General features: G+C 40.2%; 1 protein-coding gene across 1 annotated transcript in view; it reads left to right on the forward strand.

The window, feature by feature from the left end:
* Positions 1 to 13,698, forward strand: part of LOC135479278 (uncharacterized) — a 28,419-nt gene extending 14,721 nt beyond the window's left edge. The window contains exons 2-6 of the mRNA XM_064759097.1: positions 2,588 to 3,012; positions 6,764 to 6,907; positions 7,397 to 8,500; positions 8,865 to 8,990; positions 10,210 to 13,698. Of these exons, the coding sequence (XP_064615167.1) occupies positions 2,754 to 3,012; positions 6,764 to 6,907; positions 7,397 to 8,500; positions 8,865 to 8,990; positions 10,210 to 10,409 (1,833 nt within the window). The 5' untranslated portion in view covers positions 2,588 to 2,753 and the 3' untranslated portion in view covers positions 10,410 to 13,698. The remainder of the gene's footprint in view (positions 1 to 2,587; positions 3,013 to 6,763; positions 6,908 to 7,396; positions 8,501 to 8,864; positions 8,991 to 10,209) is intronic.
* Positions 13,699 to 17,535: the final 3,837 nt, after the last annotated feature.

Consider the following 17,535-nt stretch of genomic DNA (forward strand, 5'->3'; position numbering starts at 1 on the left):
CATGTCCACAAAGGTTTCTTCTCTTTCTCGTGCGCAAATTAAAGGGCTGGTATGACGGATATCAGTATACAGTGACTGTGTATGGTGTCATGCCTGGTGTCCTTTTCATGGTAGAACTGTATGTATGTTGGCATTAGGGCCATTGTGCTCCGGAAGATACTATGGCCAGTGTAAATGACAAGCAGCTGTTCTACTATACAGGGCGATGACGTCAAGAGGAGACTTTCCCTATGCATTGCTGTATGTTGTCCAGCACAAACGCTCGAACCAAGAGACGCTTGGCTACACAAACAGGAAATCATTTGGCACACACAGCTGATGTACTTGATATGTGTTTTATGCAGGCGTTAATGAGACATCCTTGCAGTGCGTGTAGCACCGTTATGCCCCAGAACTTGACCACATTAGTCCCTAATGCATGCTATGATTAAAATGCGAACCCGGGGGTAAAAATAATGGGTCATGGGAGAATTTTTTGTTACTTCCTACCACACAGATACGCTGTTAAAATGTTTCGTACAGACAAATGTATTTTTAGTTGTTATTTTAAGTGAATATAAATAGAAACTCTACGATTTCAGGTCTTCGGTTTGTGGTGTGGTAGTAATAGAAGAAACAATTCTCTGTATATGCGTGCAAGACTGTGTGCCAGAGCAGTTGTAGTAGTCGTAACAGCAAAAAACAAATCTATAATCTGTTTCACCTCATCTCTCTTAATCCCTTCTCTCAGTATATACGACAAGCTCTCACTTCGCACGAGATTCTGTGTGGTTTTAATCTGTACAGGAGTGAAAAACGGTGTTTTGTATACACTGCAAATATTAAACAACGCATGGCATGTATTTATAAACACATATGCATTAATGTGCAAACAAAGTGCTGTTTTTATATGTTTATATATGCCTTAACCGATTTTGCTGTGTAATGCTTTGCTCAGAGGCAACGCAAGAGTAAAGTAGCTCTAACTGAAGCGTGGAAGTTATACTGTAGGTAAAAGATAGACTAAGGATTGCTTTAGGTAAAATTCATTTAATTATGAACTTGTCAGGTTGATTAGAGTGATTATGATATTGTTTTGAAACAGATGGATGAATGATCGCCTGCGGAATTGAAGTCATATCCTAGAGAGATGAGACAGATTCTCTATGATGAGACTAAATAGTTTATGAACAATTAGAGCGATACAATTATAACAATGAAGTCGTAATTCGTGACACTACAACACCATATCATACGATAATGCAGTTAAATATGAAATATCGGCTTCGAAAGTTTGATCTCAATCAACAGTAAAACCCTGACGAAAACTAGCGCATTGTACGCTGATATTTGAGAATAGCCTATTGCTGAACCGGAAAAGACCGCACGGAAGCTAAGACTGTATACTCTTGTGGACGCAAGGATCAGCGTAGGTTTGTTTACCAGCTCAGTGTATGTTAGTCGGGTCAGTAAATGTTAAATGGATGATTAGTTTATTCGATATCAGCTTTTAACAAGCGTGAAATGTTAAAGGTGAATGCGGAGTTCGAATCATCTATTTCTTGAAAACTTTGTGGAAATCATAACAAATGTATCCGGACTTATGTCTTTATGCTACGAAGAAAAGTCAGCTCGAGCTGGGGATTCAAAATTTAAATCTTTAATATCACACACAATTTCCGGTCCAAGAGACGGCCATTTTTTTAATGCGACATTTAATCATATTTCAGACTTTTACTTCAATCACACCTTTCTGTGTGGAACAAGGCTTTAGCAATACTGAGCAATACTGAACTATGATCGTATGTCATTAAATTGGTACTAATACCACGTTACAGATATTCCAAATCGTTTTAGTATTCCAGCAGATAGAATATATTCATTGAGGGCTGTTCGTTCATGACAATACTAACCTACCTACATTTTTTTTTGTGGTGGGGGGGGGGAGGGGAGGGGGGCAGTTGTAGAGCCACCTGTTTTATACCCTCATATTGTATTGTCAGCCTTATCTACAATAACTTATATTCTTTATCTTGTACTGACCTTGGACAAGTAGCTAACGGCATACTTTCACTGTGCCAGCTGACGCGTAGTTTTCACCGTCCGCTGTCAGTGAACAGAGACATGGCTTGCTGCAGGGCGAAAGTGTTTACTTCAGTATGTGGTGCTAGACGATTAATGGCTGTCAACACTCTATCAACTGATTTGCTGACCTGTGTGTTGCTCGGTGAAATGCGTGCGTGAAGTTGATTACACCTACGTATTGACCTTGGTTTTTTTTGCACAACCGTAGTCAGCCTGCGTGTGACCTTTATTCACTGCTGTAGTCTGTATGCGTATGGCCTTTATTCACTGCTGTAGCGTCTAGTGAAGCTTTTTGCATTACGTTTAAGTTTGTTCAGAAAGAGACTTTACAAACGGTTTTCCACAGCGCGTGGCTGCTGGCTGTAATTCACTGGAGTTGTCCGGTATTCTCGTAAACGTAATATTACACTGTGCTGGTCATAATCATGATTTGATTGTGAATAATTCCCAGTTAAAATTTTTACTTTCTTATATATTTATTCATTGTTAAATTTCAGTCAATGAATTTTCTGTCTTCTGTCAGGATATCTAAACGGAGACGTCGAATGACCAGTGCGTGGGAGCCGAAAAGTGATATTCGTAATATTCCGGCCACTAATAGATTACAGTAGACACAGTTGAACCGCTCACCTGGACACGTGTTTACAAGGAGAGTTACCTTTTGCTCAAAAACTGACGAAGACGCTAACATGGGAAAAGGTCGCCAAGAAGAAGAGAAGCGGCCAAATGGAACAGCAGACGACAGTGAGGAACCCAACCTTCCGGTTCCGCCAGACGGAGGCTGGGGTTGGATGGTCGTGTTCAGCTCATTTCTCATTCACGTCGTCGCTGACGGCATCGTGTACTCATTTGGAATCTTCTATGTTGAATTCTTGGACTTCTTTAAAGGCGGTAAAGGCGAGACAGCCTGGGTGGGGTCCCTGGTGCCTGGAATTACGTTATCGGTTGGTGAGTGATCGTGTGTGTGTATGTTTATTAGCAATTCGATACGCTTCGGCCGGGAGATTTCAGCGTAGAACTCTCCAAGAGTTCCTGTTGGATTGCAGTTTACAATACCATTACTTTTATGGGGTAATCATATATTTCGGGTGCGGAAAACTGGCTGTACACAACGTATATTCCTTTATTAAATTGTATTTTTTAGGTCTGTGTAGTCGTGACTTCTTACAACACTGTGAGAAAACTTTGGGTTAACTCACTCAAATACATCTGAGCAAATTCAGCTAAAAACTGAGTCATATGACTAGATAATCTGAGTCATGAAAGAGCCTAGTCAACAATATAACCAGACGAGCTTCATGACTCAGCTGATCTGGTCATATGACTCAGTTTTTTTTAAGTTTTCTAAGAAATGTATGACTCAGGTTTTTAATTAGTTGACTCAGATTTTTATCTCATTGAAAGGGTACTGTTAGATCATTTAATATCTTCTCAATAACACAACGACTGATTTTCAAAACTCCCCCCCCCCCCACCTCCTTCTTAAATCCATAGAAACACGGGATTTACACAAGGTGAAATTAAGCCGGCGTTATGTAGAAATGTAGAAACTTTCATCGTTTGTCAAACGGTGTGGAAAAGACGCACTCAGTCCTGTGTCAAGTGTGTAATTATTGCACACGTTCCATCCTGTACACGGTATTAAAACAGGAAAATGTAGATCAGATGGTTACAGAAACATACCAACAGTGTCATACATTACAGTACAAAACTACGTAGGGCAGTTGGCCGTTGATTTATTAAAGTTAGCTTGTGTGTACAGATTTGACTATGTAAACCACATATTAAGCGCTGTAATGTGAAGCTGGTAAGGAAGCACAGCTACATTATTTTTGGCTATCAGCACAGGCGTCACTTGAATACGATGTTAGGACGGGCACTTAAACATGAGGTAACCTGAGGCCAGGAGTTGATATCAGTAACTATATGTCATTGTATAACCTAGCTATAGCTAATCGGCTCTCAAATGCCTCCGAATGATGGCTAAAGAAACACGTTTCCAGGCATCATTATTGTCCCTGTCATTTTGTACAAAAATAGTGTTGTTAATATATAGATTTTCATACATAAACAATGTACGCAACGCTATATGATTAAGCCAATTAAAACGGCAAGTGCGAGAGAACTCGTCTACCACACGAACCAGATCAGCTGGCGACTCAGTTTCTTGGTTGAATTCAGAGGGTGTATAATTTCCTGACGTAGGGCCTACATCCGTTTTGGTGCGCCACTCGGATTAAATTATTCCTTTCGGAAGGATGTAAAGTTCAAGTTTTGCAAAACTGCCGGATGTCGTCAGTATAGAATGTGCTTATCGCTCAGTCTTGCTCTGAAATTCCCCTTTTATAGCATATCTGATCAGGGCTTCAATGGATAGTTAGTCATGTTAAACAGACATCTTGATAATCGGGGCCGATTTGCATAGCAACTGTTGACGAAGAATACAAATGGTGCTAAGGTATTATTGGAACACAACGTCAACCTACTGAAGCTATGATTTTGGTATTTTAATAGATGGATATATCTAAACATTAATTTCCAAAAAGTACTATCTAGTATTTCTTATTGACGTGATCACACAAAAAATATTTTTTTCTATCTGGGTATCAGTTACAATACAAGTTTCAATGGAAGTATTTGTACTACATGTATAAAGACGTTCAGCAGATGATAAACTTGAAACATAGCTTAATGTGGTGTCTTACAAAAGTGGAACACTTGTAAAGTTTAAAGAGACTATAACAAATTAATAAGTATATAACTAGTACTTATTAATTAACCGAAAGCATAATTACACAGAAAAGAAGTGTTCACTGTTTCAGTAGAACATCATTCTTGATGGACCAGTTGCACAACAGGCGTTTAACCATAACGGCATCTTGCGAGAGCCAAACTCACAGCACATGGGTATTTAAGTCAAATGACTAACTACCATTCGTTAGTTACATATCTGTAGGTTGGACGAGGTTCAGTACAAAGTCTTCTATGAAAGAAACTTTCCTAGACGAATACTTATATAAATTTACTGGAGATAGCATTCCCTTTACCGGTATGTTGTAAATACGATGGTATAGAGAGTACAACCAGGGAAGCTCAAAACGGGTATTGCTAATTGTCAACACTGTGTGCACATATACACCCCCAAGTAAACTGGTATACCTTTGTACACATTTACACTTGCTAGTTTGCTCACGGGGGATTTATTACAGTTTGACCTCTGACCTTACAGTTTTCAGATAAAGACTGAGCGTGGCAGACATGGATTGCGTCAACTTTTTGATAATTAAACGTAAACAGTGTTTGTTAGCAAGTATTACATCGTTGCAGATAAATGTTATCTTACTGTAACACGCCCCCGGTACGCATACAAGTACGGTTGTCGTATTCCATACGTATGTGTACTCTAAGTCCAGATAACACGAGCAGCGCCAACTTAAAAACTGTCAAATCTTGAAATGCACTTAACAACAAACAAGATCCAAATAACTGGCGCTCCTGAACATGGTCTTTGTGATGATCAATCCGGTAAGGAGTCGGGTTAATTGGTGCCAAATGTTACAGGGGAGTGTGACATTACCGACCCACTCTATCTTCTGACAGCGTCATCTCTATGGCCTCTGGGTTTCAAACTGTATGACGTCAAATGTTTGAATAAAATACAAATCCATTTAATTGTTTAACCAGTGTGATTACATAGGCCTTTTGATCTAAATTTTTGTGCGGCATACATCCAACGCATCGTGCCGTTTCAATTTTAATTAAAATAATTCCATTCACGAAAGGAAGATGTGCATACGTCAGGAAGCCTACACACAGTGCAAAAGGTCACAAGGGCACTGTACAAAGGTTTAAACTATTAACAGCTTTCGTCTAATGGACAAATAGTTTCTGTGTTCACTAAAGAGCAGAAAGTGCATAGTCTCTTGAGAACAAAGCGTTATACAGAGCCTTGTTTAATATATAAAACTGGACCGAAGAAAACCTGAACGCAAGTGCAATGTTACTAAAACCAAGTATCGAAGCAAGCACGCTTAAAATTCCTGAAATATGTATACCTGGCTTACTGTAAAGAACAATTATGCGAAGTCATCTCAATTGAACAGTTCCTGTAACGTATATGTTACCTGTGATCTGAGCTTGATCAGGCCAGTCTGCACAATGAGCAAACTTTTGAAATCGCATATGCAAATGACTTTTGTTTTTGTTGCACCGAAGACATGAGACGTAAACCGAACGTAACGTTTGAGTGTATGTGTCAGCATTCTATTTCAGAATAATCCAGTATTCCTACTCCGCGGACTTGAATTAGACACTATTTCATGTCAGTTGAAGTTTCCATCTATAACGGAATCTGTGTTGCGGCATTAACGCCCATCAATATCTCACAGATAAAATGAACCCCTACTTGGGTATTACATATATTCTAATTTTGTAACGCACCATGTGTTATTACCGCCACCCCACCTTACCTCCACATCCATACGGTTTGACCTCAATATCATTCGACGATATGTGCTGATTTCACTCATTCGCTTAGAACATTCATTGCGTCTTTTCAACATCACTGAGAACTGTTGACTTCCTATTTGCATGATCCCGTCCTACTTTATAAACGTGGTTTTCACGAATGACAGTTTCGGCGCATAGGTCAATAAATATCCCTGACATAAAACACGTTCTTTCGTTCTATTCTCTACAGGGCCCATAGCGAGTGCCTTGACGAACAAGTATGGCTGTCGTCCGGTGACCATAGCCGGTGCCCTGATAGCCAGCACTGGATTTATCCTCAGTCTTTTCGCCCCAAACATTTACTACCTCTACTTCTCATTTGGTGTCCTCTCAGGTAAGTCATTTTCCAACTATTAAATAAAACACACTAACCAGATTAATTGTTGAATTAACAGGCATGTCGTCGGTTGGAGTATCGTTTTTTGACATTCATACAAATTTAAAATTTATAATTTAAAAAAAAACTCGAACGAATTAAAATGAGATGAAGGATAAGGAGTTACCGCTTGTGTTACCTAAAACGAAGAGTGTAAACGTATTGTGGCATACAGCTTACAACATACTGTAGTCTCAGTCTGAAGGTATATACGATTTGATTCCTGTGAGTTCAAGTCCAGCTTATGGTCGCTTCTTCTCCAGCCCCCGTACGTGAAATAGTCTGTGAGCAACCTGCGGATGGTTGTGGGTTTACCCCGAGCTCTGCCCAGTTTCCTCCCACCATAATGCTGGCCGCCGTCGTATAGGTGAAATATTCTTGAGTACGGCGTAAAACACCAATCACAGGAATAAATACATAACTAAATAATTTTTTCTTCTATTCCAGGCCTTGGTTTTGGGTTAATCTACTTACCGGCTATTGTCATAGTTACGAACTATTTTGAGAAGCGTAGGGCTTTCGCCACAGGACTGGCTGTTTGTGGTTCCGGATGTGGTACTTTCATTTTTGCACCGCTTTCAAAATGGCTTCTTGACCAGTTCGGCTGGAAAGGTGCCATCTTGATTCAAGCGGGCATTATCTTGAACTGTGTAGCGTTGGGGGCCTTGTTTAGACCGCTGGAGGAGTCTGTACCTCGGAGAAAACACAATCACTTGGACGACGAGGAGGTTGAGGCTTTAGTGAAACATTCGGAACACTCCGGGAATCCGATTGTGAAATTCAAAAAGCATCAGAACAGGAATGCTCAGAAAAAGGGCGATACACACTTGTCTCCGATATTCAACGTGCAGCCCAACATGATCCGAAGTGACGGTGCCCTGCATGTGATCGGTAACGGCAAGAGTACCCCTGGCAAGTCGGTCGGGAGCATGTCCCCACCTTCCCCACGACACCTCCATCCGCTGGTGTCCGAGAAGCGACACAGTTCTCACGTGACGCTACGGACCCCCGTGTCCGTACGGGGTCCCATGTACCGCAAGGACATTTTCTACAGCGGTAGTTTGGTGAACATTCCTATGTACCGGTCCAATCCGGCAATGTATGTCACCAGCATTACGTCCATTCCTGAGCACATTTCATCTGCGGAAGACTGGAAGCTCTTCGGCTTCATCAAGCTCTCTCCCGAAATGAGGGACACGTTAAAACAAATGTTAGACTTTTCCCTTCTCAAGGATCCAGTTTTCTTGCTCTTCGCCATATCAAACCTCTGCACGAGCATTGGGTTTAACATGCCTTTTATATATCTGCCTGATCGTGCCCTGGAACTGGGCATTGATTCGACAGACGCCGCCTTTCTGATTTCTGTGATTGGTATTGCTAACACCTTCGGTCGTATTGTCTTCGGGTGGCTGTCAGACAGACAATCTGTGAACAGACTGCACTTGTACAACTGCGCTCTGACCATCTGTGGACTGTGGACAGCACTCAGTCCCCTCTGTACCACCTACCCTTGGCTCATTGCCTATGCTGCCTCCTTCGGACTCTTTATAGGTAAATATCCCTTATGTTAACTTCAAATCAACTGAGCCAATGACCAGAGAAAACCATACTTGATTCCAGAAATTTTTTATATCACATATGAGATTCATTGCACTAATGAGGAGAAATGTGAAATATCAAAACTACTGTTTTCGATACATTATCCTTAAGCTCTTATGCTTAAAATGACAAAAGTGCGTGTACCTCATGCGAAACGTATTGTGAAGTACAGAATTTGGGTAATTGTTTCACAAACTCGCAAAGACTTCACAACAATGTCCACCCTGTTTTGCATGTAATACATATAATTACAAAATGTGTTCTTCGTAATATCCAAGCCTGTGTCTTCATGCATGCTTATTCGTTTGACCTTCAGGTGTGTATGTGTCCTTGACCTCCGTGGTGCTAGTTGACCTTCTCGGCCTTGAAAAACTTACGAATTCGTTCGGCCTACTCCTTCTGTTTCAAGGCGTTGCCACACTCATAGGTCCACCAATTGCTGGTAAGTAACACCATGTATAATACAGTAACGACCCCACTGCTCTTAAGACAAACTGAAAAACGGTTGGTAAGCCTAATATGTTCACCGGAAACATGTTTCATCATATATTAGGCTGGTTTATAAATTCCACAACTTAGGCGTGATGAGGCCAGGTTGGATGAATATCTTGTCTCCTGTCGTGTATTGTTTAACATGTAGTGTCATGAGCAGGTGGTTTAAAGGGTATCACGATATTAATGTTACAGGGGTGTAGTATAACCTGCTTTATTTATGTGCTGTGGACTTGACGCTATACTGAGAATGTTGTAAGTCTTCGACGACCGTTAGATTAACGGATGAGGAAAAACACAGAACTCGGCAGAAGACCATTGTCCTCTGCCATGTGGCTGACCATCCCCCTTGACCGAAGTGGATTTCACCACAAATTCTCTTAGTTTTAATTGTAGCAGGCATTCCTGTATAATGGACGCTTGAGGACAATAACCTCAAGACCTCTCATCTTCAGCTCTTCAGCGAAAGTCACGCATTAAACAATTAAACCGGTTTTGAAAATTTCCTTATATTAAATCAAGCCAATAAATAGAAACAGATTTGTCTGTGATATAACAGTATTTATGAGTGTATTTGTTACACGTCAGGTCTCGCGCTTAGTGGCGGCTGGTACTGAAAAGGAGTTAGTGGTATAGACAATGTAGCGGTATACCATATATAAGTATCGTATGGTGCTCTAAAACAATAAACAATAAGCCTCACTCCAGTGAGAGAAATCCGAGGTTTATCCAGGTTGTAGTGAGGGCAGGTGAAGTTAAAAGCCAGTCATAAACGAAATGTAAGTACCTATTATACATTGCTCTGTCTCCATTTCTCTGTAGCATAAATGTAGAATATACGATTTTATTCAGAACTCCACTGAAGTTTCGTTTCGTATCGAATCGAAACATTATAGTAAGTGGCGGACTGATGTAAGAAGGCCTCCCAGATGTAAACCACCGACCTTCGGCTTAAACCTCGTAAACCACCTGACTTAAAGCCACATGCGTTATAACGAGCAATGGATCTGAACAATTGTGAAGATAATCCAAGCTTAGAGAAACACCAGTCATAAGGTAAAGCGGTAACACTGTTTGCTTTTCTTTCCATTTGAACAGGTTGGATATATAGATACACCAGTCATACGGCAAAACGGTAACACTGTTTGCTTTTCTTTCCATTTGAACAGGTTGGATATATGACGGCACGGGCAGCTATGACATCTCTTTCATCGCAGAGGGCACCATGATTGCTTTAAGTGGCGTGATGCTTTGGTGGATACCTTGCTTACAGAGACGGCGCAACCGATCCACCGCAGGGACAGATCTGGAAGTGGACTTTGGAAAAGAATGCGATATCAAAGTGAAAGTGGATGATGTGTCGGCGTAAATTGTGGACAACAGATGGAATGTACAGCAGCTATAACAGATAGTGAATTCTGTGAAGGTGACATTATAGTATGTCTAAAACACCTACGGTCACGTACAAGATCCACTTAGAATGCCCGACTCGGCGGTATACACTGTCCGATATGAGTCATGGTGATGCGGAGCCTGAAGGCTTTCACTATTATTCACTTAATAAGATACCACTCAGAAGCTCGGATGGACTGTGCAGACTGGTGAGAGGTTAGATCCTAAAACTGCTCAGGACCTGAGCCTACTGCAAAAGAGAGATGACAATTAAGGCAACAGTGAAACGGGTGAATGAAATGATACTCAATGTGATAAAAGCGTGATGGTAGATCAGTACCGAACTTAAATGTTATAAGAAGGCCATGAACGGTGGATCAGAGTCACTCTGGTTGAACCAGATATGATATACGGACAATCTGGAGATTGGTTAAAGCCCTCTGCATGCCATACGTCCATGAATCGAAGGTCAGCATGGTTCTAGAGGAGATGTAGACTGTACCTCCTGGGAATACAGTCACGGTACAAACACAAGAAGGGATGTGATTTGCAAAGGACTATTTTCGCTTATGAGCATTGGTGTCTTGATACACAGGATGATTTTCAGATGTTCCATCTGTCCTGAATCCGCAGCTGATAAATCTGAAACAGTATGATCCCTGAAATTTACTTGTCATCGGCTGAATATAGATAAAGAAACAAAATTAGGCATCGAAAAGGAGCTCAGGTTATCTGCTCGTCAGATTCTTGATTTCTTCCATTAGCACTTGTTTATGCTGTATTGCATACTGCTCAGGGAACGTTTGTACAAACTGATATCCTGTATGGCGTCTAACTGTATGATTCATATTAGTCGAATGACTATTCTGTTAGAAATCTGTGATGTTGTTTTATTACTCACGGCCGACTGCCTTGGATGTGAGTTAAGGATGTGACGGTTGTGTGACAGTTGTATGTGTAACTTGGGTTTTCATAGGCAAACGTAACACATAAGTTGATCGCAACTTTTTTCATTTCCAAGAGAGACGTTTCAGTGTGGATGGTTATAACTTTACCAAGCATCATAAGTTGTGTGGCTGATTGCTGTTATTACATGCTTGATAACGTTTGCGGCTGCTTACATCTTTAGCAAGCCTTAACACATTTGAATGAATTCCGTAGCCAGCAGTCGCGTCGAAACATCTTTAAGGCAATTAGAAGATGTTGTCACGCACAAAGCGTTCGGTGTTTAGCCACCAGCTGTGAAATGCCACAAAAAATATGTATTGTGGACCCGTTTTAGGGCCCTGTATGTCTACGTTCTCTCCGTTGTCATTGATTATAATGTATGCTAGAAAAGGTGCTGTGCTGTACAAGTTTTAATGAATTTTAATCAGTGCGCATGCGCATCATAGTCCTTCATGTAAAAACACACGGTTGTGCGCGAATATCTACCGTGTTTTTTTTTTTTTACAACTTGGTTATTCTGATATACTTAATACGTGAATAGTGAACATACTTTGCAAACACGCAATTTATACATTAAAGTTTTTAAGCCTACATTTCATGCATTGGTATTACATTTGTGTATACAGTGGCTCCATTACGTGACAATCCCGCTGTATTCGAACAGAGGACAGGAAACGTGACAAATGACTCACTTTTTAAGGTTAGACATGAGGTTGTAAAAACAGACTAAATGTTGTCAGCAAGTGACAGAGAAGCGGTCTAAATTGACGTCGTCGTTGATTTAAATCTTGTTACGATCACCAACGCTATGTTAATCTTATGTACAACATAAGATTGAACTTGAATTATGTAACTGTGTTTCGTTTGGTTTGGCTACAATTGAATGAGGGGCCAATGATCGTCAACATTCGAGGCGGTGCTTGGTTCGTGGTGACGGTAGTGGTGGTTTTCCGTGGTAAAGGTGGCTCTAATGGCAATGGTGGTTGGTGTGGGGTGTGGTTTGGATGAGGTACATGGAGTCACTTATTGCCGACCGAAATGTTTGGGCTGTAATGGTCATGTTCTGCGCGTATATGTACCTATGCTTACAAATGTGCAAGTCTATAACAAGCATTCCACCAGCATTGTGATTGTACATGTAACATTCGTCGCATGAATTACGGTAGTGCAGTACACGTGTTACATGTTTACAGGCCTATAACCATTGAACTAAACATGTTTTGTTTGAAGTGATCGATTCGAAACGTTGATGTAAATTATGGAATATGAACCCCAGAGACTTGAGATAAACTTACTTCCCTATTTAGAACGGCAGATTGCATAGTCCGCAGCTGAATTACCTCCCTTGCCTAATAAAGCAGCGGTAACGTAACGCGACACTAGTTATTGGCGCGTGGAACTACGAGAAGCGGAGCATCCAGTGAAGCGTACAGTGCGAAGGCTGTTTTGCGACAGTGGTAAATGGTGATTAGAGACCAGAATGGAGAAAAACAATATGACTGTGCATTGATGGTAGTCATTTGCAAACCAGCTGTATTTCTAGAGAGTGTTCTTAACAGAGATAAGTGTGGAGCCCTGTTTAATGCACCTCCTCCCCCCTCTACACCCCACCCCCACCCAACCACTACTGAGTTAATCCCACTTGTTGTCACTCCGATAGTGTCCCGTTTTATCCCATTTCTTGATTTTAAGGAGTGTAAGACACGATGATGCACAAACTAAGTAGCCCATGCCGTGTAAGACATGATTTACCTCCCCCTACCATGTTGCTGGACAACTGATACAGGTAGGCAGCCGATCAAGAACTTTATTTTGGTTTAAAAATATCCATGTACAATTGCAATAATAGTAGTTCTTGATTTATTTTTAGCCGGTGCTATTTCCGATGACATTGTATTAATATGCTATGGCATTCCTAGTTACTACATTTGTATATTTTTGTTACACAAGCCATATGTAATGGGCTAAGCATAGTGTTTTCAAAGGCCTATATCTTACTTCACACAGCATGACGTTTTTTGGCCTATTATCGCCGTCCGATTTGGACGTATCGCAATATTCATCCCCATATGGCGTGTGAATGAGCTTGGGTGTGAGTGCATTAGTGAATGCATTGTAATGATGTGTAAGCAGCCCCATTGATATCATTATTTCAAAGGGTGATTTTTTTTTAATACAACCTCAGAGTTTGTTCTGCATAATATATCAGCCTTGTATAAAATGTATCATTTTGAATCCCATGTTTGTAAGAACACTTTGTGGTGTATCTTATGTTGTCCTCGATTGACTATGCCTTCTGAAATACAGTTTACCTTTTTTTAAAAACACATGGCACTTGTTTTTGTTATTTATTTCATTGGTATTTACGCCACACTCAAGAATATTTCCAGCATTATAGTGGGAGGAAACCTGGCAGGACACTTGGGAAACCCACCACCATCCACACGTTGCTGCAAGAACTTCGCAATTGAAAACAGATGCGTGTCTCAAACAGTCTTCAACGTATTGCATTGGTTGGCCGCTTTGAGTATATGGACAGTTGCTATCAAAGCACACTGAGATAGATATTTTATAATCGACAACTTATATTCAAGCATGGTACACGGTTTGAATTTTGATTTCACTCTGTCGCCTATAACATATTTGTTTCTTTCCTACATCATTGAAAACTGTTGACTGCTTCTCTTTGTATGACTCCGTCCTATTTTTATACTCCATATACTTTCTTAGTTCTGTGGTGATTTGTGTCAAACGTCGTTTTGGGAATTGGTCTTGCTATTCTTGACCCGGAACGCCCTTGTAGGTTGACGGCTGGTATACGAATGCCTGTTTCAACCCATAGATTTATAAGATTCCCATTCTGCAGCCTTCAGTACAGGTTTTGAATATGAATATGATGATTTGTGAATATGATGTCACGGAGATCTCACGATTTCTCGCTTAAATTCACAGGGAATGCGCGGCTATGTATTCTGGTTTAGAGTTTTACAGAAGGATCTGTTGCGTCTACAAACTGCCAGAATCTGCTTGATAAAGCAGCGAACTTTTCTGCGGTGCCCAAAACATTCCTTGAGGTTCCTAACTGAGGGGAGAGGGGCCTACGTGGCTCAATTGGTTAGCGCGCTAGCATAGCGTAATGACCCAGGAGTCTCTCACCAATGCAGTCGCTGTGAGTTCAAGTCCAGGTCATGCTGGCTTCCCCTCTGGCCGTATGTGGGAAGGTCTGGCAGCAGCCTGCAGATGGTCGTGTGTTTCCTCCGGACTGCACCCGGTTTCCACTCACCATAATGCCGGCCTCCGTCGTTTAAGTGGAATATCCTTGAGCACGGCGTAAAACACAAATCAAATAAATAAACGACTGAAGAGAATTGACAAGGGGCCTTAGCTCACCGGTTATGTGTAACAATTTGCCAACTATTACATTATGGCTCCTCTAGTTTAACTCTATGCCGTAATTTTTTATATTATAACTACGGTGAAAACGATGAATTCTGAACTTCTGAACATATATGAAGATGGGTACTTTTCTGAAATTTTTCTTTAACCGGGTATCAGTGGACAAATATATTGGACTAGATGCATACCTTTAAAAGTTTAATTTGGATTAAATGTTTTCTTACCAAAACCGGAAATTGCCTTTTTGCGCCATTGGTGAAATTGGTTGCAGGATTTTCCTGCGAACTGAAGAGTGAAGGAGCATTGATTGGAGAATACCGTCACACAGATGTTATAGGTTGTTGATACATTATAAGTTTTTTCGACTGCTATTTTGAACCTTACTCAAATATCATATTTTTGTCTGTTTTTTGGTTATTTTTGTTCTGTGTTACTACCTAATTGGGAAGGACAATGCGCTCGTAGCCTGTAGAGCAGTGACTAATATATTTATTTATCTATTTGATTGGCTTTACAATATTTCACTTATACAACAGCGGTGGGATGGTGTGGGAAATCCACGAATATCCACCGGTTGCTGGAAGATGTTCCCACGTATGGCTGGAGAGGAAACCAGCATGAGCTGAACCAACATGAGACTTGAACCCACAGGGATTGCATTTGTGAGAGGCTCCTAGATCCTTGCTGGAACGCTAACCACCGAGACCGCCCTGCAGTGAGTAAAGGGAGATAATCTAGTCTATGCTTGATGTAGAACTCTCCAATAGTTGAATTGTGCTGAGTTTTGGTCCTCGCAGAAATACAATTTTCTTGTGAAAAACCGGAACAAGTCGTGGAAACCTGGAAATTTACAGGATATTGCAATCAGTCATTGTGACACTATACTGTGTTTGTTTTAACCTGGCACCTGTATTTTAGCTATCTCTAAATATGACTCATAGCTACTAAGAAATTTCCCCGGGCTCTGTCGTATAAGTGAATTATTCCTGAGTATGACGTAAAACCCCAACCAAATGAATAAATAAATAATAAGAAATTGTCTTTTCGACAGTGCTGAGTGATCTGGTGTTGAAAACAAGATGAATGAGTTGAGAGCCAAATGGCGAGACAAATGAGGATAATTTCACAACTGTGCATTATCTGGACAGTAACATGTCAAAGTTCTCTGCCCAAGGGGTAGATATATCGCGCTTTGTAGTATTTCTTGAATCCTGTGTAAAATGCGATGGTTTCAATGTATTAAGTAACTGATTTACGAAATATAGTTTCGGTGCGTAGAAACAGATATTCGTGTGCCAGCTGTCAATCAAGATGGGCGTCCCTGGTCAAAAATGGCAAGGCCAATTCCCAAAACGACATTTGCTAACACAATATTTTAAAGAAAGTACACAAAGTACGAAATTAGGATGAGGTATTGGCTTAGGCCAGGTGACTGTAAAATCAGTATTCACATCGTGCACCATGCTAGAATATAAATTGTCGATAATAAAATATGCATCTAAGTTGTGATTAATTAGGTCAATTAATCTTACTTCATCATTACTCCATGTCTTCAAATTAAGTTCTTCCGACGATCTGCTTGGCCAATATGGACTGACCGACAGAGCGATCTTTTGTTAATTGTCATGTTTGTTTCTATAACACTGGCGTTTATGTGAAAAGTTGACACTGCTCACAGATTTGGAGGCCTTCAAAAAGCAAAGGAGAAATTTTAAGTTCCTGCAAGTTGATAGTTTGAGTTTCATGCACATTTTTTTAGAACGCAGATATAGTTACAATTTATATTCACATGAACAATGTTACTAGTAGTATCTTTATGTTCTGGGAGTCTGGGGGGACTCCTTAGCCATAAAGGCAAAGAAATAACTAACCTGAAGTACACGTCAGACAAAAGACCATTAACCACAGTACTCATAAATAAATCGATTTATTTTTATCGAATTTCTAAAGCCTAGTAGAACGTATTTCGAATGTTAGAGTCAACGGTAGCATTTTCTGACCTTACTGGGACCAGTGACATCATATCAGGTTTTTAAGGACAGATTCGTTATTCCAGATTTCAGCCTTGAAACAAACCATTTCAAGAAAAACTATGCGTGTGACGTCACTGGCCAGTGACGTCACACGTTTTCTTTCCTTTGAAAGATGAAAAAAACACAAAAAACATGGTCGTCAATATTTTTTTTTTTGGAAAAGAAAAAGACATTTCAAAAGAATTTGTTTGTGGTGGGCGTTTGGAACCACTCATAGTATATATTGTCTTTGTTAAAATAATAATATAATTCGGAATGTAACATATGTTTAATAAATATATTTACACTAGAATTTGATCTTTTCAGCCATAACAAATATGTTCAACCTGGATTTTGATCATATTTATATTTTTAATATAATCATAATTTTTATCATTAATTCAAATTAAGGCATGTGTTTGGATGTAAACAACAAATTTTCATTCAAGTAAATGTGTTTGATATGCATTACATACTTATTTAGAATATTATAAGGCAACGACGATATATGCCAAATTGTGATCCCACATACCCACCATACAAAAATATTTTCAAATACCATTTTTCTGCTGAAAGAAAATATCGAAATTATGTTAAAGACCCTATTTGCCGCTAAAAAATCCGTCTCTTTGATCTGATTTTGGCAATATTTTTATGTTTTTTTTTTCTCCTTTTGGCGTTATTCGGAACGCTGCAGTTCGGCCCCCAGTTACATACCATACTGAGGCTCGACTAACCGACGGGACA

The sequence above is a fragment of the Liolophura sinensis genome, chromosome 12, assembly GCF_032854445.1.
Source record: "Liolophura sinensis isolate JHLJ2023 chromosome 12, CUHK_Ljap_v2, whole genome shotgun sequence".
NCBI lineage: Eukaryota > Metazoa > Mollusca > Polyplacophora > Chitonida > Chitonidae > Liolophura > Liolophura sinensis.